Source organism: Pediculus humanus, genomic scaffold (genome assembly GCF_000006295.1).
Source record: "Pediculus humanus corporis 1103172107613 genomic scaffold, whole genome shotgun sequence".
Classification (NCBI taxonomy): domain Eukaryota; kingdom Metazoa; phylum Arthropoda; class Insecta; order Psocodea; family Pediculidae; genus Pediculus; species Pediculus humanus.
Genome location: NW_002987227.1, coordinates 247,886 through 268,092, shown reverse-complemented (window position 1 = coordinate 268,092; position 20,207 = coordinate 247,886). Strand labels below are relative to the sequence as shown.

At 27.0% G+C, this 20,207-nt stretch overlaps 5 protein-coding genes across 5 annotated transcripts; 2 read left to right on the top strand and 3 right to left on the bottom strand.

Annotated features, from left to right (window-relative positions):
* Nucleotides 1-1,604: 1,604 nt before the first annotated feature.
* Phum_PHUM244070 (tubulin beta-1 chain) lies at nucleotides 1,605-5,731 on the top strand (the record flags this gene model as incomplete). Its single annotated transcript, XM_002426195.1, has 8 exons — nucleotides 1,605-1,661; nucleotides 3,798-3,906; nucleotides 4,019-4,245; nucleotides 4,338-4,466; nucleotides 4,558-4,757; nucleotides 4,919-5,122; nucleotides 5,212-5,454; nucleotides 5,557-5,731. The coding sequence occupies 8 exons, from the start codon at nucleotides 1,605-1,607 to the stop codon at nucleotides 5,729-5,731; spliced, it is 1,344 nt and encodes a 447-aa protein (XP_002426240.1).
* A 337-nt stretch (nucleotides 5,732-6,068) lies between these two features.
* Phum_PHUM244060 (tripsin, putative) lies at nucleotides 6,069-8,145 on the bottom strand (the record flags this gene model as incomplete). The annotated part of the gene is made up of 8 exons (XM_002426194.1): nucleotides 6,069-6,199; nucleotides 6,342-6,518; nucleotides 6,589-6,817; nucleotides 6,985-7,137; nucleotides 7,221-7,415; nucleotides 7,563-7,764; nucleotides 7,856-7,986; nucleotides 8,044-8,145. The coding sequence occupies 8 exons, from the start codon at nucleotides 8,143-8,145 to the stop codon at nucleotides 6,069-6,071; spliced, it is 1,320 nt and encodes a 439-aa protein (XP_002426239.1).
* Nucleotides 8,146-8,226: 81 nt separating this feature from the next.
* Nucleotides 8,227-9,555, bottom strand: Phum_PHUM244050 (uncharacterized protein; the record flags this gene model as incomplete). Its single annotated transcript, XM_002426193.1, has 5 exons — nucleotides 8,227-8,397; nucleotides 8,484-8,716; nucleotides 8,796-9,085; nucleotides 9,172-9,350; nucleotides 9,439-9,555. The coding sequence occupies 5 exons, from the start codon at nucleotides 9,553-9,555 to the stop codon at nucleotides 8,227-8,229; spliced, it is 990 nt and encodes a 329-aa protein (XP_002426238.1).
* Nucleotides 9,556-10,042: 487 nt separating this feature from the next.
* On the bottom strand, nucleotides 10,043-15,143 carry Phum_PHUM244040 (chitin binding peritrophin-A, putative; the record flags this gene model as incomplete). Its single annotated transcript, XM_002426192.1, has 13 exons — nucleotides 10,043-10,308; nucleotides 10,403-10,511; nucleotides 10,537-10,554; nucleotides 10,617-10,732; nucleotides 10,815-10,919; nucleotides 11,094-11,204; nucleotides 11,333-11,472; nucleotides 11,537-13,655; nucleotides 13,943-14,119; nucleotides 14,189-14,491; nucleotides 14,596-14,697; nucleotides 14,842-14,935; nucleotides 15,078-15,143. 13 exons carry the CDS (start codon nucleotides 15,141-15,143, stop codon nucleotides 10,043-10,045), a joined length of 3,726 nt encoding a protein of 1,241 aa, XP_002426237.1.
* An 840-nt stretch (nucleotides 15,144-15,983) lies between these two features.
* On the top strand, nucleotides 15,984-19,596 carry Phum_PHUM244030 (Gustatory receptor PhGr6; the record flags this gene model as incomplete). Its single annotated transcript, XM_002426191.1, has 9 exons — nucleotides 15,984-16,050; nucleotides 16,126-16,706; nucleotides 17,122-17,289; nucleotides 17,686-17,834; nucleotides 18,304-18,602; nucleotides 18,750-19,027; nucleotides 19,177-19,245; nucleotides 19,323-19,412; nucleotides 19,489-19,596. 9 exons carry the CDS (start codon nucleotides 15,984-15,986, stop codon nucleotides 19,594-19,596), a joined length of 1,809 nt encoding a protein of 602 aa, XP_002426236.1.
* Nucleotides 19,597-20,207: the final 611 nt, after the last annotated feature.

The following is a 20,207-nucleotide window of genomic DNA, read 5'->3' as shown; positions in this document are numbered from 1 at the left end:
AAAATAATTTATAAAAAAAAAAAAAAAAAAAACAAGTTTTTTCGTTTGTTTTTTATTAAAAAATTGTCATTTGATTTTTTTTTATATGAACATTTGGTTGTTAAGAAATCTAAATATGGCGAAAATGAATTTTTATAAAAATGACGTCATACGTTTGCCCGCGTATGAGTCACATTATTACGAAAATAGTAAACGGTTTATTACAATAAACTACTCCTTGTAAACTGTTTTTATAATTTTTTTTCAAGGAATATCTATCATGGATTTTATTTTTTATGTGGATTTGTAGGTGTTTTTACCTTTTAATTTAGTTTTTAAATTAACAAAGCTAAATCCTTTTGTAATTTTAAAATAATTTTTTTATGTTTTCAAGTCCTTGTAAAAAAATTGAAACCATAGATACCAACTTAGGTTTAATCTATGGTTTTATAACATTTTTTCAAATTTCCCTTAATGCTGATGTTTTTTTAATTAATTTCGAATATCGAGTAAATAATTGCAATGGTAAATGTTTTCATTCTTATTTATTAATTTCAAAAAATTTATTTATGATTATGTGTGTTTCAGAACCGGAAAAAATTTTAAAATTTCTGTTCAAATGAGCAGATGGTGAAGAACCTTCACAATCAATGGCGACGATAATTGAATTGCTCGGTTAGCAGCCGTAGGTTTAATTCAATCCAGTATATAGGTTTTTTTTTTTTTTTAAAGCGTAAAATAAACTTAGGCTCACAATCTAAAATTAAAATGAAAGGAGTCTAGAAACGCAATAAAAAATTTTATTTGCTGTTATGATTCAAAGTCAAGAACCTTAACAAAAACAATTACAATAAAAGTCTGGAATTGTTTTTATTTTTTATGAGAATTCGCAGCTAATTTATTTACACACAAATTTTTTTTTTCTAGAAAAATATTAATTATAACACTTCGGGCCGTTTTTGTTTAAAAAAAGATTATTTATAAATATATATTTTATTTTCTGGGTAATTAAATTTAGTTTTTTTTTTTAAACACTTATTTTTTTTCAGGAGAATAATAAAAGAATTAATTTATTGGAAATAAAGCCTTCTCTCATTTGCAAAAAAAAAAAAAAAAAAAAGAAAATTAATCCTAATATAAGGAATGAAAATGTATTTACGCTAGTTGATATAAAAAAAAAAAAAGAGCGTCATATTTATTTAAATGCATAATAAACCAGGAATTAGACAGGAATTCAGAACCAAAATCAAAAATGGCGTCCAACATTGATCGCCTACCATTGAATCGCTAAATTATAATTTTCAAAAAATTACTTTTATCATAAGTTAAACATACTAATAGTTTTTATTGTGTAAAGTAAACATAAGCCAAACATAGGTAAGAGTAAAATAAAAAATAAAATGTAAAAAAAATTTAAAACCACATGTTTAAGATAAGTTTGTATGCGGTCTTTTTAGATTGCGGCGGTATGGGCGTTGTTCCGACTTGAAAACGTTAGAATCATCAAGTACTTCCAAGTTTCTTTCACTTGTAATTGAACTCGAGAGGAGTTGAGACGTCTAAAAGTTTTTTTTATTATTTAATTAAATTTTTTTTGATTGTGTTCATTAACAAATTAATTCAACATGAGGGAAATTGTTCACATTCAAGCCGGACAGTGCGGTAATCAAATTGGTGCCAAGGTAAAGTTCAGTTTATAAATTTTTTTTTCCAATGGTTACTCTCGCTGTCATAAATGCGTTCGCCATATTGAATTTTTCTTGTGTGAAATTTAACAATTCATGATTAACGTTTTAAACCCAAATTATTTTCTTGTTTAGATATTAATTCTTTTATTTATTTTAAAAATTGGATTATTTTAAAGTAATTTTAATTTAAAAGAAAGAAAAAAAAATAGAATAAGAAAAAAACGGGGGATCGATTCCATGACATATTTCAATTTTTTTTTTTTGTTGAGAACCGACGCTGTTTAACCGCCAAAAGGGCTTGGGAAACACCTGCCTGTTATAACACGTTTTATTTCTTCTATAAACTATTTCTTTTTTTTTTCATTAAATTATTATGTATATTTTAACTTGACGTGAATAATAATAATAATGCTAATTAATTCAGAAATAAAAATCGATTTTTGTGCTAGAGTTGACTAAAAATCGAAACCGAACAAAAACTAAAATTTGTATTTAAATTAGTTTTAAAAAAGAATAATAATAATAATAATAATAATGTGAAATCATATTTAATTTCATTCAATGTCGGCATAAGTTCGACACTTGAAAGTTATTGAGGTCATACTTTAATAATACTTTTACAGATGCACGAATCTTTTGTTTTATTCCAAAGTAAAACTTGATGTCAAACGTCCATTTTTAAACCGTATAAATATTCATACTCAAAGAAGACATTTGTTTGTAAAATAGTTTGAAAAAAAAAAAAAATTAAAATTGTCAAGCTTTTGCCTCACAGACGAACAAAAAAAAGAAAAAAAAAAAAAATTTTCGGTATGCTTTTGAAATATTAATGTCAAAATTATTATTTAAAATTATTTTAATTTAAAATGTTAAAAGGAAATAATGTTGCTGCATTAATTAGTTTTAGTAATTTTATATAATATGCGAAAAATTGAAATGCACGATGCGAGGCACACCATTAATAAAAAAAAAAAAAATTTTTTTTTTTTTTTTTTTTTTGTTTCCATTTGGTTAAAGCGAGTTGGTCGTGTAAGAGTTCAACGTTCTATTTAATACTACTACTCAATTATTTATAAGTAGTCAAAGTTATTTACAAAGCAATCATGGTTCAACTGTAATTACACTCAAATCCAATTTCCTATGATTTCATTTATTTAAATTAATTTTGAAAGGAAGTTGCCTAATTAGGATTGACCTTTCGCTTAGATGCTTTTGTTTTTTTTCTCTTTCTCTCTTTCTCTACTGATGAAGTTAAAATGTAGTGAATTTTGTTTCTTTCTACATTTAATATGAATTTTACTTTGTAAAAGTTTTTTTTTTTTTTTTTTTTTTTTTTTTATTTTTAAATTACAAAATTAAACTCGATAGAATTTTTTAAATCATGAATGAAAAAAAAAAAAAAAAAAACTTGCTGTTAAAATGTTTAAATTTTTTTGTAACTATGAAACTTGAGTGTAGTAATTTGGAATCGAAAAGTTTTTTTTTTTTTTTTTTTTTTTTTGGCTTGTGCTGGTCTACTGGAAGACTCCAGATTATTGATTTTGCTTGAATTTCAAAAGACTGCAAAGGGGAAATTATGTAAATTTAAAATTATTCATTTTATTTCTTTTTGCTGTTCAATTACAAAAAAAAATATAAAAATGAAAAGGTTGTGAATTTTTTTTTTTAAGTTCCAGATGAAATTTTATAAAATTTTCAATTTGGATTTGATTGAATCAAAAAAAAAAAAAAAAAAAAACAGTATTTGCCTTTTGAAAAATTCAAAAAAAAATTGATTATAGGTTTTTTTTTTCGATTGGGTTAAAGGCAATTTAATGTAATTGCTATAATTTGAGTTTGGGTAATTTCATTTTCAGCATTTATAATTTAATTTCTTTTTTTTTTTTTATTATTTTTAATTAAAAATCTATTTTATGAAGTTTTTAGTAACAATTCACATTTTCCCCTTTAGTTAAATATTTTAAATTTTAATTAAATGAATTTTTAGTTAAAAAAAAAATTTGAAGGAAAAAGAAAAAGAACACAATTTATTATTTTGTTGGTTATTTTCATATGTTAACAATATGATCTACATAAGTTTGTAAAGGAAAAAAAATTTAATTTTTTTTTTTTTTTTTTTTTTGTTTCTAGTTTTGGGAAATAATTTCTGATGAACATGGTATCGACCCAACTGGAGCATACCACGGAAATTCCGATTTACAATTGGAAAGAATCAATGTTTATTACAATGAAGCATCAGGTACTTAATGTTTTGAATGAGGTTTTTTTCTTTTTTTTTAAACCAGTTATTTTCGTGTTTGTTCATCCATGACTTTTTTTTTCAATAATTGTTTAATAAAAATTTTTTTTAGGAGGCAAATATGTACCCAGAGCCATCTTAGTTGATTTAGAACCTGGCACTATGGACTCTGTCCGTAGTGGACCTTTCGGCCAAATTTTCCGACCTGACAACTTTGTTTTTGGGCAATCTGGGGCAGGAAACAATTGGGCTAAGGGACATTATACAGAAGGAGCGGAATTGGTAGATTCCGTTCTTGATGTTGTCAGAAAAGAAGCAGAAAGTTGTGATTGTCTTCAGGTACTTTATTACTGTCTTTATTATTATTATTTTTATGCCGAATTTTATTCAAGCATTGTATAAGTCTCTCTAATGCTTTACTTTTATTATAGGGATTTCAACTTACACATTCTTTGGGAGGAGGCACCGGGTCCGGTATGGGTACCTTACTCATTTCCAAAATAAGAGAAGAATATCCCGACAGAATTATGAACACATATTCCGTTGTACCATCGCCAAAAGTAAGATATAGATAGTCTACCCTTCGAAATTTTTTTTTCAAAATTCAATTATCGGTGTTTGTAATACTTGTCTTTTATTTTTTTTTTAAAGGTTTCTGATACTGTGGTAGAACCATACAATGCAACCCTCTCTGTTCATCAACTTGTCGAAAACACCGATGAAACTTACTGCATTGACAACGAAGCTCTCTACGACATTTGTTTTAGAACATTGAAACTTACTACCCCCACTTACGGAGATTTGAACCATTTGGTATCTCTTACAATGTCCGGTGTCACAACATGTCTTAGGTAAGATATTTTTTCTCATTTAATACTTGCAATTATTTCATTATCATTAGAATCTAAATTTTTAAGATTTCGCCAGCTAACAGTTAGTCGAAGGCCCTATTTAATTAATAATTTCTATTTATAAGTTTTATTTATTTAATTTTTTTTTTTTTTAATTTTAGATTTCCTGGTCAATTAAACGCTGACTTGAGGAAACTCGCAGTCAACATGGTCCCATTCCCACGTTTACATTTCTTCATGCCTGGATTTGCTCCATTGACATCTAGAGGTTCTCAACAATACAGAGCTTTAACTGTTCCAGAACTGACTCAACAAATGTTTGATGCTAAAAATATGATGGCTGCTTGTGATCCTCGTCATGGACGGTAATTTACTGATTTATTTTTTTCTTTTTTTTTTAAACACTTTAATTTCTATGAATTTTACTTAATTTTTAAATTTTAATTTTTCATAGATACCTTACGGTTGCTGCTGTTTTCCGTGGAAGAATGTCTATGAAAGAAGTTGACGAACAAATGTTGAACATCCAAAACAAAAATTCATCCTACTTTGTTGAATGGATTCCAAATAACGTTAAGACTGCTGTTTGTGACATTCCACCTAGAGGATTAAAAATGTCTGCCACTTTCATTGGAAACTCAACTGCCATTCAAGAGCTTTTCAAACGAATTTCCGAGCAATTCACTGCTATGTTTAGGTTGGTATTGATATTTAGAATAACAAAAAACCTTTTTTTAAAGATAATAATGCAATATTAATATTCATATTAACGATTGGATTTTTTTGTTTTTTATTAAAGACGTAAAGCTTTCTTGCATTGGTACACTGGAGAAGGTATGGACGAAATGGAATTTACCGAAGCTGAATCTAACATGAACGATCTTGTATCTGAATACCAACAATACCAAGAAGCCACCGCTGATGAAGATGCCGAATTCGATGAAGAACAAGAAGAAGTAGTCGACGAAAACTAAACGATTAACTTTACGTTTAAATTTTGTACACTAAATTTTAAAATTAAAATTCGATTTCGTTTAAAATGCTCTTTGGAAAAAAAACGAACTAAATAAAGCTTAATTTAAAAAATGTATCTGATTGTAGCAATTTAGGCCTTTTTAAGTTTTGGTTTTCCTTAACCTAAATAAGATTTTTTAAATTTAATTTTTTTAAAAAAAATTAATTTTATTTATTTTATAATTTTAACTTTTATAAAGACCAAATTATTAAATTATTTTTTTTTTTTTATATCATTATTATATTATAACTAATTTAACATATTATTTTCAACTACATAATTTTGCAATACAGATTTTAAACTAAAGACAAGCGAATTTTTTCTTGTATCCACTGCGAGTAAAAAGCAACATTTGTATATACTCCAGGTTTATTGGCTCTACCGCATCCATGACCCCAGCTGGTGATGCCAAAAAGGTATTCTTTACCTAAAATTCATTATTAATTATTTGTTTAGTGCGTGATGTATGTTTTGAGGTAATGATGTTTGACTTATAATTACCGATATTAAATATACATCAGTGCACATTGTATTTAAAAATATTTTAAAAGTATTTTAATGATAATTACCGTTATTGTGACACATTAAAGGTCCCCCCGAATCCCCTTGGCAAGAATCAACTCCTCCGTCTAGTTGACCGGCGCAAAACATTCCTTCGCTGAGACTTTCACCGTAGACAAAGGGTGCTCTGCAAACGCTGGGCTCTAAAATAGGTACGTAAGCTCTTCTTAAAGTTCTTGCGAAACCTATTTAAAATATAATAACATGTAAATTTTAATTAAATTTTTAGAAAGAATAATTAGGAATAAATTATACCTGCTGAATGTGGGGAAACAGAACCCCATCCGGATATTGTACAATTTGTTCCAGGACGATATAATTCAGTCGTTGGCGCAAGACATGCAGGTTTCACTTGCTCATTTAAAGTTATTTCTCCTTTGACTTTTACCAGACCGATATCATTGTTAAGGTTAATTTTTTTACTAAAATTTGAATGCATGTAAAGATGATCTATTTCCAATTCTTGCTCGTAGGGATCTAAAACCTATATAAAATTATTTAAACCAAATCCCCCCTTTTTTAAACTCTTATTTTTACTATTATTTATTTAAGTTAAATATTTGAAATTAAAAAGTTTAATTTCAGGATTAAAATTACAACTTGATGAGAAATAGGAAACTTGAAAACTCATATTGAAATTTTTTTTCTTACTTCGGTATCAAAATCTCCAACTCTAATGAAATAAGCAGCTTTATTATAATCCCGTAGACAATGACCAGCCGTTAAAATATGATAAGGAGAAATAACAATAGCTCCGCACCAATGAACAGATTTTCCACCTCCAGATTTCACTCGAATACTCGCCTAAAAAAAGTTAAGTTTCCAAATTATATGATTCTTAAAAAACAAAATTTACAAGGAAAATTATTATTATTATTATCATATACCTGCCAAGGTGCTGTTTCTCTATTGATATTCGTTCCACCTACTACTCTTTCATAAAATATCGATTTTCCCTTTTGTTTATTATTATTATTACATTCGTATATTAAAACTTCTCTTAGTTTTTCTTCTTTTGAAGGAATGTTGGGATTATTGTCACTTGAACTTGTTGCAATGGGTCTTTTTCCTCCAGCTGATTTCTACCAATAAAAATTTATGCTTTGCTTAATTTTTTCAAAATCATTTATTTAAAATAAAAAAAATTGGTTAATCCCGTTTAAATTATTAATAAATTTTTAATAATAATTTTTATTTTTTAGAAAACATTTGCAGAAGTAATAATTAACCTGATTTGAATCTTGATTGCTACAAATAATTCCAACATCTTCATCGTGTTTACAATTATTTCTACCCCATTGAGGATAAGCACATTCTTCCAGGGATGTTTCATTTCCAATGCAATGTACTTCGTCCAACCAAATGGGTCCTGTACCAGGTCCAAAGTAAGCATTTTTTTTTACTATGGAAGTCCCGTTATAATTTAACAACCTAAAATATTGTAAAATGTAATAATAATAATAATAGGAAAATTTAAAAAAAAAATAATTTTAAGAGAAATATTTTCTTTTTTTTTTTTTACTTGCAAACCACATCGGCAGCTTCGTTGTTAAAATCATCATCACAAACGGTTCCCCAAATTCCCAAATGACGTATTTCTAATCGACCAGAGGATGGCGTTGGACCACCGACAAGTCGAAGTTGGGTAGGAGACTGTCAATTATTAAATTTTTTATTGTTATCATTATTATTTATACATTTATATGTTACTGGCAAGAAAAAAATAGATTTAATGGATTTAAACAATGATGGGAAACAATTCAGATGACATATATTTAGTATTGTTTCCCTTTTTTTTTCGATGGTAGCCATTTTTTAAAAAATTTTGCCAGTAACATATAAATAAATTAAATTCATTTTACAACATTTAATATAAATTTTTTTTTTTTTAATTTACAGGTTACAACTTGCTTTACACATTTCTCGATCTTCGTCCGAATTATCATCGCAATCTGGAATATCATCGCAAAGATAGGGAATGGATATACATTCTTTACTACGTTTACATTGCCATTGACCATTGGCACACTCAACTCCAGGAACTTTACAAATCACTCCAACGGTCTAAAAGGTAAAAATAAATTTTTATAATTCGTTTTTTTATGCTAAACTTTCACTTTTTCAAAAAAAAAATTTAAAATGTAACTAACTTCTTGAGCTCCGCAATTGTGTTTACCCCATCCCGGAAACGTGCATTCCTTTATGGATGTTTCATTTCCATAACAATCTAAATCATCAACTAAAAATAATGGATTTTTAAGGGGAAAATGTGAATGTTGTAGCACTTCGGCTGCTCCAAGTCGAAAACCTAATTCTCTACATACAACATCAGCATCCCTTAAATCAAACATGTCGTCACATATAACTCCCCATTTTCCTAAAACTAAATTCAATATTTACAAAATTTAATTCAAATTTTAAAAAAATTTATGGATGAAACTAAGAAATAATCAAATATTTACTTCTTATTTCTACTCTCCCTTTAAATTTTTCATTACTTCCGGCCAATCTTATTCCATAGCCAAGTTTTTCGCAATTATTTTCATCTGAACCATCACCGCAATGATTTTTACCATCGCAAACATTTGATATGTTTATACATTTTCCATTAAGACAACCATAAAATCCATCTTCTAATTTACATTGTAGGGATTCTTTTATAACTTCGTAATAAGCCCAATTTTTTTGGTTAATAACTTGTCCAGACAATCCGATATTACTGTCGCTTAGAAGACATGACATATTTTTCAAACTGAAAAATAAAAATTTTTTTATATTTCATAAGGTACATTATAAAGTTCAAAGTTCACGTGGAAATATCAGATGGTTAGTACCTACTCAAAGCTAAAGGATTTACATTTGAAATTTTTATTTTTCAAACATAATTTTGCGCACATGTTTTCATTTATGTTTGGCCACATTTCGTTTGAATTACGTTGCATTTTTTTATTTTTATAAATTTTAAATTCTTTAAGAAAAGCTTTACACATATCTTCATCTGAATTATTTGAACAATCCTATAAAAATTATTAATAATAATGATAATAATTTTCGAACGCGTCAGTAGAAATTTAATATTAGTTAATAATATTATTATTTTCTTACTTTTTGTCCATCGCAGACCCATGTTTTTTTTATACATTCTCCAGGTTTACATTCAAAATGATTTTCATCACATGATGAATACCCGGCGTGGGATCGGTGATACCCTGAAACTATCATGCCAATCATCAGTCAAAAAGGTAAGAATTTATATTTTTTTATTTTACTACTCATTTATTCGTAAAACTTGACATAATAGATATTTTATGTGTTATTATTATGATGATAATGATGATTTTAAATTGTCATAAATAAGAGGTTGACTTACGATTCTGTCTTTACATTCACTTATATCCAACCATTTATCTATGACCTCTCATAGGATAGGTTTTTTTTTTTTTTTTTTTTTTTTTTTTTAATAAACAACAACAATTAACGTTTAAAAAATAATTTTTTATATATATATTTTTTAATTGATGAGTAACAAAACTATTTCTCACAGACATTAACTCTAAATTATTTATTTAAAAAAAAAAAAAAAACCTAATATGGTTGTATTTTTTTTTTAAAAAACTTCAGGCAGGCAGGTTGTTTGCTTGAGAACATCTTCTGGCGGATTTCGTGAAATTAAATTCAGCAATCGTAAGTCATTTTCAGTTAGGATTTTTTAATTTTTACCAAAATCCCAACATTGAGGTATGGCACAATATTCGGAATTCCCTTGTCCTTCTACGAAACACCACGGGTGACGATCGGGATTACCCAAATTTCTACAGTAATTGTGACCTATCAAACGTGATGATCTTTCTTGCATTGTTTTTCGTCGGGCTAAACCTTCTACAACTTTTGGATGATCCCACGGTAAACACGCTTGTCCCGATGCTGTCGTATTTGCCGTACCTACGTATCCTTCACCGTTACCCACGACGCAACCTTAAAAATTTCAAATAAAAATTTTTTCGGTTAATAATTCAAAAAGGGGTAACAAACAACTCTTTGACGAATTGAAATTTTTATCGTGTTATACCAATGTCATCCATGGGCCTTTCGCAAATAAAAACAGAAGTTTGAATTTTACTACAATCTTCTACGTCCCAGAAAAAATAATCTGCCGAACAAGTTTCTTCACTCGTAGCCTAAAAAAAAAAAAAAAAAATTTACGTATAAAATTGTTTTCCCCTAAATATTATTATTATTATTTATTTTATTCATTTTTAATTAAGATAAGTAAAAATTTCGACCTCTTTTTGTTTTTCCTCAACATCAACATCATCCTCACAAGCATAAGTTTTTTTTAAAACAATACACAGGGGTCCGTTAATGGATCCTCTCGGTATTTTTTTATCTCCCGACCATCCTAAAATTAAATTAATTTTATTTTATCATGACCGATAATCGTTATCGCATGAAAAGAAAATTTTTTTTTTGAGGGCACTTACCACTCCACCATTTTTCAAAAACCATAGGATCGCTTGTTCCCTCCCAAATCCACATGGGTCTTCCCAGTACCGATATACCAATGCCTCCCGTCACGACCGAAGTGACTCCAGGATGTTTTTTTACCAACCATTCCGATATGAAATCATTTTCGAACTAAAATTTTTAAATATTTTACATTAAAATCAATTCGAATCGGGGGGAGGGGGATTCGGGAATCAAAATAGAAAAATTATAAACCTGAGAAGTTATGTCAAGTAATTTTCCGCCAAACTTTTTACACGTATCTGATGCTTCTTCCGTTTTTATTCCTGGATCATCAGGATTTTCTTTACCGAAAAGTTTATAACATTGTTGATTGTATAATATTTCTTCCGGCTGACAGTGAGATGCTAAATTATCAAAACAACGTAGTCCGACAGCATTCCTACCAATCTATAAAAAAAAAAAAAATTATTATTGGAAAAAAAGGGATTTTATTTATAATTAATTAATTTTAAAAAAAATTTTCTTACATTACATTCGTTTTCTATATCGTTTGTTATTTCACATTCGGACAAAGAAGATTCTTCTCCGGTGCAATTGATTACTTGAAACGATATATCGAATTTTTCTGCGTCGGATTTTATAGGATATCCTTGCCAAGCCAATTCAGCACCCCTAAAACGATTGATTCAAATTAGTTATTATCCAAAAATAAGGGTAGAATTCAATAAAAAAGTACCTGATAAAACCGAGTTCTCTACATGCCACAGTGGCTTCTTCTATTCCCCAACCTGCTACCTTATCACAAACCAATCCCCATTTGGAATCCGTATTTTTCATTTCAAGGTATCCATCCAAATGACTCGCACCATTTCTTAATCTAACAACTTGACCATTTGGCGGAGTTTGTTTGATTTTAACGTAAGGTTTACTAAGTACTTTTGTAGGTTTTGTTTCCGTTATCGATTCTTGATTAAAAATTTCAAAATCGTTTTCTGGCTGAATAACTCTTGTCGTAGTAGTAGCAGTAGTAGTCGTTTCATCTTCTGCATCAATTTTTTCCTGAATTTCATTATTTTTATCCGCTGTTGACGTTTCATTGAAACCGTTCGGAAATAATTTATCTTCCGATATAATATCCAATGCTTCTGCCAGTGTCAAATCATCCGGAAGTCCTGTCACGTTTTCTTTTGAAGAATCATCATTAATTCTGACATCGATTGTACTTAAAAATGGTTTCGTTTGATGAATCGGATTGAAATCAATTTTACCATTTCCGTTAGAAGTTTGAAAAGGTTCTTTAGGGGATTCTTTTTCAGTTATAAAATTAGGAGGTGTGGTTGATGAATGAATATTGTTGGGAGTTGCTGTAATTATTTGGGGTTGTATTTTATTGTTTATTTGATCAGGGGTGTTAACTGGTGTAAACGGTAAATTTTGTTTATCGGTACCTTTCAAAGTATCGGGTCGATCGAATGAAGGAATGTTTTGTTTTTGGTTTGCGTCGGAATGTTGAAAAGCGTTATTATTAAAATTGGGTGAATATGAATCAGGAGCTGATGGATAATAATTTGGTTGAGTTTTGGTTGGATTAAAATAATTGGAGGGGAAAGGTGGACCCTGATAAGGGTTGTTAGGATTCTGAGAAATTTGTACGGGATACGTCATGTAATTATTTTGGGAGTAACCTTGAAAATTGGGATTTGATACTGGAATTTGACTGGGGTAAAATGCATTATAAGGATTCATATTATTATTATTTATTTTTTGAGGATATGAATTCAATGGAAGAGTAGAATAAACATTTGGGTTATGATTCAATGGTCCCTGAATTTTATTTCCCGTATTTCCAAAGTTTGGTTGATATTGAGAATTCGAAGTTGATTTAAGGGTGTTGCCATTTGGTAGTGGGCTGTTCGGTGAGATATTGTAAGAATATGTCGGAGAACTAAAATGTGTAGCGTAGGATTGAGAATTTTGATTTTTTGTGTCATAGTAAGGAAAACCAGGTAAAAATTGATTTTGTTTGATACCGTTAGGTGAATTTACTTCTTTGGGGGATTCATTCAAATATTCATTTTTGATTGAAACGCAGTTGGTAGCATTGAAATTGTTTTGATTGGGATTATTAGGATCGGGAACGCAAGGTCTAGTGAGTTGGGGATTATTAGAATAAATAGTATTATATTCGGGAACGTGGCCGTGATTAGGAGCATATGGGAAAAAGTTTTGTTGTAGCGGAGGAGGCTGTAAAAATTCAGAGGGAGTGTTGGGAATATTTTGAATTGTGTAAGGTTGTTGCAAACGATAAAAATATTCGCGCCAATAATCCAAATACCTTCCTTGATTCTGATAAGGGAAAAAATTTTGATTTGAATTCAATTTTTGAGAATCGAAATTTTGTTTATGTGGTATTACTTGAGGAAGGACAGAATAAGGTCCTTGAGAAGGATAATTTAAATTAATATGAACGTTATAAGAATTGGGTTCGAAGGATCCAACAGGTTGATTCACGTTAGAATCGATTCTTTCAGGTTTGTTATTTTTCGAATGAAAATAATTATTATTATTTTCTTTTTGTTGTGATGGTATTTGTACAAAACGATTATTTTGTTCAGGTTTCAATATTTGATTTCTTACGTCTTGAGAATTTATTATTTTCGGATGTCTTTGTGATGTATTTTTTTCTGAACCTTCTTTCTTTTGATCCAACGTTACTTCCGGTGCTGTTGGACGATTGATTTCCTTCGATGTATTTTTTTTCAATTCGTTTTTGATTAATTTTTCATTTTTATCTAATTTAACGACTTGTTCGATTTTTACACTTTCTTCCGGCTCGTAAATTTCAATCGTATCAACTAAAAAATATTTGAAGACCTATTATATTTTATTTTTAATTGTTTATTTAAAAAAAAAAAATATTTCAAATTTCTCACCTTTTTAAAATTACATTTAAAAAAAATAAGCGAAATTAAATAAATTTAAGTTTTACCCAGCCAGTAAATATTTATTTTAAAATTTCTTACCTCAATAAAAAATTATTATTATTTTTTTTTTTATGTATTATTAAACACGAAATTTTTTTACCGAAATTAAAAATTTATTTATTTATTAATTTATTGTTGTAAAATAAATAATTACATACCTTTTGGTAATTCTGTACTTTCTTCGTGAGTGCAGGCGACATTACGTGGGTGATCACAAGCACTGATGAGAGGATTAAAAAAAGTTCCAGGTCCGCAATTTTGAACAAAAGTTCCTCCGCTCCAACATTTTATAAATTTAGAACAATCTGTCGGATGTGGAAAAAGTCCTGTTGCTCCTGACAAAAATAAATAAAAACTTTAACAAGTCGTCACTGTCGTTTATCATAGTTGATAATTTCACATACCTAAAGGACACAAAGGTTTAACATTTTTCGGTTGTGTTGATGGTCTTGTTGGTGGTTTTAAATGTGATGGTCCAAAATAAGGAGGTCTTCCGGGATAAGGTTTCGCTGGAATGGTTTCTTCAATTGACGGATGATTTTGATTTCTTGCAATTCTGGGATTATAAGCAATTGCTGGTCTTTGATATGGAAAACGAACATATCTTTCTTTAGTCGGTTGCGGAAGTTGATTACCAAAAAAACCATTTTGACATTTTACTTTTCCTGGAAAATCGCATTCTCTCGTATCGGGATTAAAAAGACTTCCTGGCGCGCATACCTAATATTTTAATAATTACATATATATTATTTAAATCAAACGATTTGGTTTCAAAAAAAAAAAAAAAAAAATTAAAAGACCTGAATGGAACCTCTTCCTTTCCAACAATTTATAAAACGTTTACAATCTGGTAAATATTGAAATTGTCCTGTTTCTCCTGGAGGACATAATGAAAATGGAGTATAAATCACTCCTGGATTTTTTCTTTCGATAAATTCATTCTCGTTTAAATCATTTTCATTATAATATTCTAAACAAAAAAATAAAAAAAATTTGACGCCATTATCATTAATTACTAACCATTTTTATTATCACCTGATATTTTAAATTTTTTTACCTGATGGTGATTGATAATCAAAATTTGATTGCCAGGGTAAATTTTCCGTATGAACAGGAGGTTTAGTAGAAATTTCTATATTTTTATCAATTACCTAAAAAAATAACACTTTTGATAATAAAACTATAAATAAATTATATAATTTTGGATGACAATTATTATTATTATTTTTTTACGATTAATTAAAACTTTTCGAGAAATGATTACAAAATAACAATTTCACTCACGCATAAAACAAATTTATTTAAAAACAAAACGTAATAATAAAAAAAAATTAAAATAAAAAAATTATTATTATTCATTTTGTGGTTTATAAAAACTCTGCAAAGAAATTATGATGGTCGACGATTCTCATATCAAGGCAACAACACAAAAAAAAAAAAAAAAATCACAACAAGGGGTTATCACTAAAATGACATTGTTTATATGATATGAGGAGAATGAATCCTTCTTTCCTACAGACAATTATTATTATTATTATTATTGAGATAGTTTTACACGTTGTTAACAATTTTAAAACACTCGAAAATATGTTTAAAAAAAAAAAAGGAATATCTTTAAATAAAATTTTTTTTATAATTTTCTCTTTTTCGTTACTACCACAACAAGAAGAACAAAAAAAAAAGTAAATATGTTGTAGGAATAGAAAAATTTTAGTCTTCTGAACTTTTGGTACGAATCAAAGTCGAAGAATTTGATTGATAATAATAATGATAACCATTATGATCTGTTAATGATTTGATTTTATTTTATTTTATTGAAAATCATTGAAAATTATTGATTTGATGGTCGCTTAAAATTTTTTTTATTATCATTAACATCTTGATAAGGGCATTTACATTATTTATAAACATTTGAGCCCTTTTTTTTTTTTTTTTTTTTTTTTTATAAAATGTCTAAAATTAATAAATAAATAATTCATTAATACAAACAAATTATGTTTGTATCCCGATCAATCAATCGATAATAAAATTTTTATTTCAATAATAATAAAAAAAACGTACGTATATAATTAAAATCGTTGAGCCTGAACGAAAATATGAAAATTTTAATAATAATATTATTATTATTATATAAAAGAAAAAAATTTTCTTATATTCAAATCAGTTTAAATTCTTCCGAAATTTTTTTGTGCATGTAAAATGGTTACATTATTTAAAAAATATCATTTTATTTTTTTACAGTGTCTCGGTGTTGTTAATCTCACACGTGATAATAATAATAATATATATAAAACGTCAAAAAAAAGATTATATTATTCGATTATAATTTTTTTACTTTTAGCATTTGTACAATCGACATGTCATCAATTTACCGACATAAGAAAATCTAAAATTCTCGTTATTATGTTATTAAGTAACGCCGATAATGTTTGTTTAAGTTTTGGCATTTGCATTGCTTATTACATGGCAATTAGAAAAACAAAAAAAATTTGTCATTTTGTTAACAAATTAAATTATTTAAACGATGCCCTATCGAAAACTACCCTCGATACTACCGATTCTCAAATGAATAGTATTTCATATTTAATCATTATAGAAATCACTTTAATTATATCGATATTGATTATGTCTTTGAGTACCGAAAATACCATAATACTCGGTTATTGTCTTTGGTTTTATTTTTTCAATTCTCTTTTTTTCATCGGTTTTGACATGTTGTTCGTTATATTAGTTAAAAATATATATTTCGCTTTGGAAAAAATTAATCTGACTTTAAAAACGTTACCCAAAAATAATTTTACCCCTCTTAAAAATCTAGAATATATAAATTCGGAGCTGTATGATGTTTCCGATGAAGTGAATAATTGTTTTACCAAATATCTTCTTGTGATAACAAGTTGCGAATTTTTAGATTTGATAACGGTACCATTTCAAGATTTATATTACTCTATGAATTGGTTTAACGTTATGGATACTCTTCTATGGACGTCTTTTAATTTAATTAAAATTTTATTAAAATTAAATACTTGTAGAATAGCTAAACAAGAAGTAAGTAAAGAACAAAATGTCATTTTTTTCTTTTTTTTTTAATAATCGATAACGATTTTAATCGTATTAAAAAAATTTTTCATTAAATATTAATTAAAATTTTAATTAATTTAAGTATAAATTAATAAAATAATAATAATAATAATAATAATTATTTATATTAAAGTTTCTTAAGTCAGGGATATAGTTTGATTGGTTTGATTCGGTTATGGAAAATTACACGACGGATTTTTTCCCGGATTTTTTTCTCATAATTTTACAAATTTTCGGTTTGATTTCGTATCGTAAGAGTAGGAAAAAAATTTTCAAAATGTCGGATCCTTTATATATATATTCTACAATATTAGTATCAATATTAGCACATTTACGAATCGAATATTGTTATTTTATGAAAGTTAAAATCGATGATTTTTTCACATTCATATTCGTTATTCTTCACAGCGTTGGAAATCACGCGGTCGTCATATTGGAATTTTTTATTATTTTAATAAAAAATCAAAAATTATGTTCTATGGCGGTTAAAATAATTAAATTGAGGGAAAATTTAAAAAGGGGCGAATCGAAAAAAAAAATAATAACGGGCATGACGACGAAATGGATTTTCTCATTGTGTTTTTTTCAATTTTTTCTTTATTTACATTCATCCGTTGTTAAAAAAATGTCCGTTTTAGGTGATTGTAATTGGTTTTTTTCAACGTATAATTTTTATTCTCTCGCCATTGATATCCTTATTTTTTTTTACATAGGAAACGTCGGAGCCATTTTTTACGATATAAATAACGAAATTACATACGTGAAAAAAAATAATGATAAAATTAAACATTTGAAAAAAATTTTAATTTATCATAGGGAGGCATTAAATATCGTTGATGATTTTAACGATTGTTTCGGTTCCGTTTTATTAATATCCGCTTTTAAAGAATTTGTCGTTTTTGTTTGTACTCCATTTTATGGCGTTGTTAATCCATCGAAATTTTTAGGAGTTCAAGAATATATTGTTTGGTTTTTACGTTATTTTTTAAATTATATAACCAAATTACTTTTTATTATAATAACGTGTAAACAGGTAAGACTCATTATTTATTTATTAATACTATTATTATATTAAAAATTTATAATATGAATTAATTTAAGTGTTTTACGGTTGGTTGATTCGTGTGTGTGTCAAATTTTCGATTTTTATTGTCATGAATATAAAATTGTGAAAAATTTGACAAGGTGATGATGATGATATAAAATATTAAAAAGCCATTTTTTTTTTTATTAATAATATTAGTGCAATGAATTTAGTTGACGGTTTTAAACCGTTATTTTTTTTGTCGCGCGTTTTCGGAATGGCGCCATATACATTTAATAAAAACAATATGGAAAATTCACATTTATTAACGACATATAGTTCATTATTATTTTTAACGAATTTAACATGTCAGAGTATATTTGTGATATATATTTTATTAAACGATTCTTCAAGTTTTGTCGAAAGACTTTTACAATCTCTCGATTCGATTACATTTGCCGTTAATTGTTTGGGTTGTACATTATTAATACTTTTAAGAAGGAAAATAATGTTAAATATAATTCAACAATTAAATAATTTTTCATTGAAATTTTTACCCCAATATCGTTTGAGAGAATTAAAAAAATTATCAATTGGATTATCGATTTTTTCTTTTTGTTTTTCTTTAGTGTTTTCCATAACGGATGGTATCGTCATGTTGAAAACCATAAAAGAAGTTTCCCTAGGAATTATGTATTATCTTTTCTTATGTAGTTTTCTACGGATACTAATATGTTATTTAACTTGCTGCCATTTTGTTTTTTATTTAACCCTCATTAAATTAATTCATTGTTTTATAAATAAAAGTTTAATTAAATTAAGTAATTGTTATAAAAAAAATTTGAAAATGATTGATTCAGGAGGTCCTGAGGGGAAAAATTATTATTTAAATGGTTTTAAATTTCTTATTGAAACTGATGGTTGGATAAAAGATTTAACTGAACAATGTTTTTCTACATTTTCTCTATATGGAGTTTGCATAAGTGCTGTCGTTCTTTTTGAAATTGTTTACATAACCGTTTTTTATTATATGACACCTACAGCATTAAGTGAACTTCTTGCATCGATTGTATTAATTTTTTATTTTCTTTCACAATTTTTTGGAATTGTTATAGTCTCTGTTTTATCTGTACAAGAGGTATGATAATAAATGAAAAAACTCAGTTTTCCAATAAACATCAGTTCAAATATTATTATAAATGTTAACATCACACATTTCATAAAGGCTAAATTTTAAAGTGAAAAATATATAAAATTAAATAATGTTGTATTCATCGATTGTTTCAGGCAGAAAAAACAGCAAATTATCTTCATGAATTATTTATTGATAATGATGATGTTGATGTTAAAGAAGAGGTAAGTTTATTTTTTTTACATAAGTTTGTTAAAATGAAATCGTATATGTATTACATTACTTTATTTATTTTCAACAGATAGAAATATTTTCTTTGCAACTCCTTCATAGGAAAGTAGAATTTAATGCTTGTGGATTTTTCAAATTGGATTTTACATTATTGTATTCTGTATGTCTTATTATTAAAATTTTTACATTGAAATTAATTATCATTTTTTGAATGTTTTAAATGAAATAATTTATAGATGGTTGGAGCTGTGACAACATATATTATAATATTAATGCAGTTTCAAGATACTGAAGAAACTTCAACAAGCAATGCAGCAAACACAACCATAAATACAAGTGTTTGAAAGAAAACTAAAACGTAAATGTTATTTTGAACAATTTTTTTGATTAATACTTAAAATTATAAATTAAAATTGTATCCAAACAGTTTATGTTTATCATTTTTTTTTGTTGTTGTTTAGATTAATTAAAGATTAAATTTGACAATTGGTGAGATAAACAGTTATTTTATGATTTTGTTTTTTATTCCTATAAAAAGAAATTGATCAGTTTTGTAAATAAAAATTAAATGTTGTGATTAATTAAACATATGTACAAATGAATTAATTAACTGAATTTAACCACTCTAATTTTTCCAATATAGCAAAAAATTAAATATTACAATCAACAATTTTGGATTAATATTAAAGTGAAGTATATTACGTTTTTTTTTCTTTAGTTTTTTTTTTTTTTTTTTTTAATGTTCTAGTATAATGTCAAACAGTTACGAATCTCTTTACTTTAATCTGCAAGAATAAATTTTTTTTTTTTTCTAAAGCCACGTTATTATTAACGAAAAAATAAATCCAAGTTTTTTTGTTTCATATTAAAAGTTAAAAAAAAAGAATTTTTATTTTTAATATTTTTTAAAACTAATTATTATTACATTTACTCTTAAAAAAAAGTTTTTTTATTA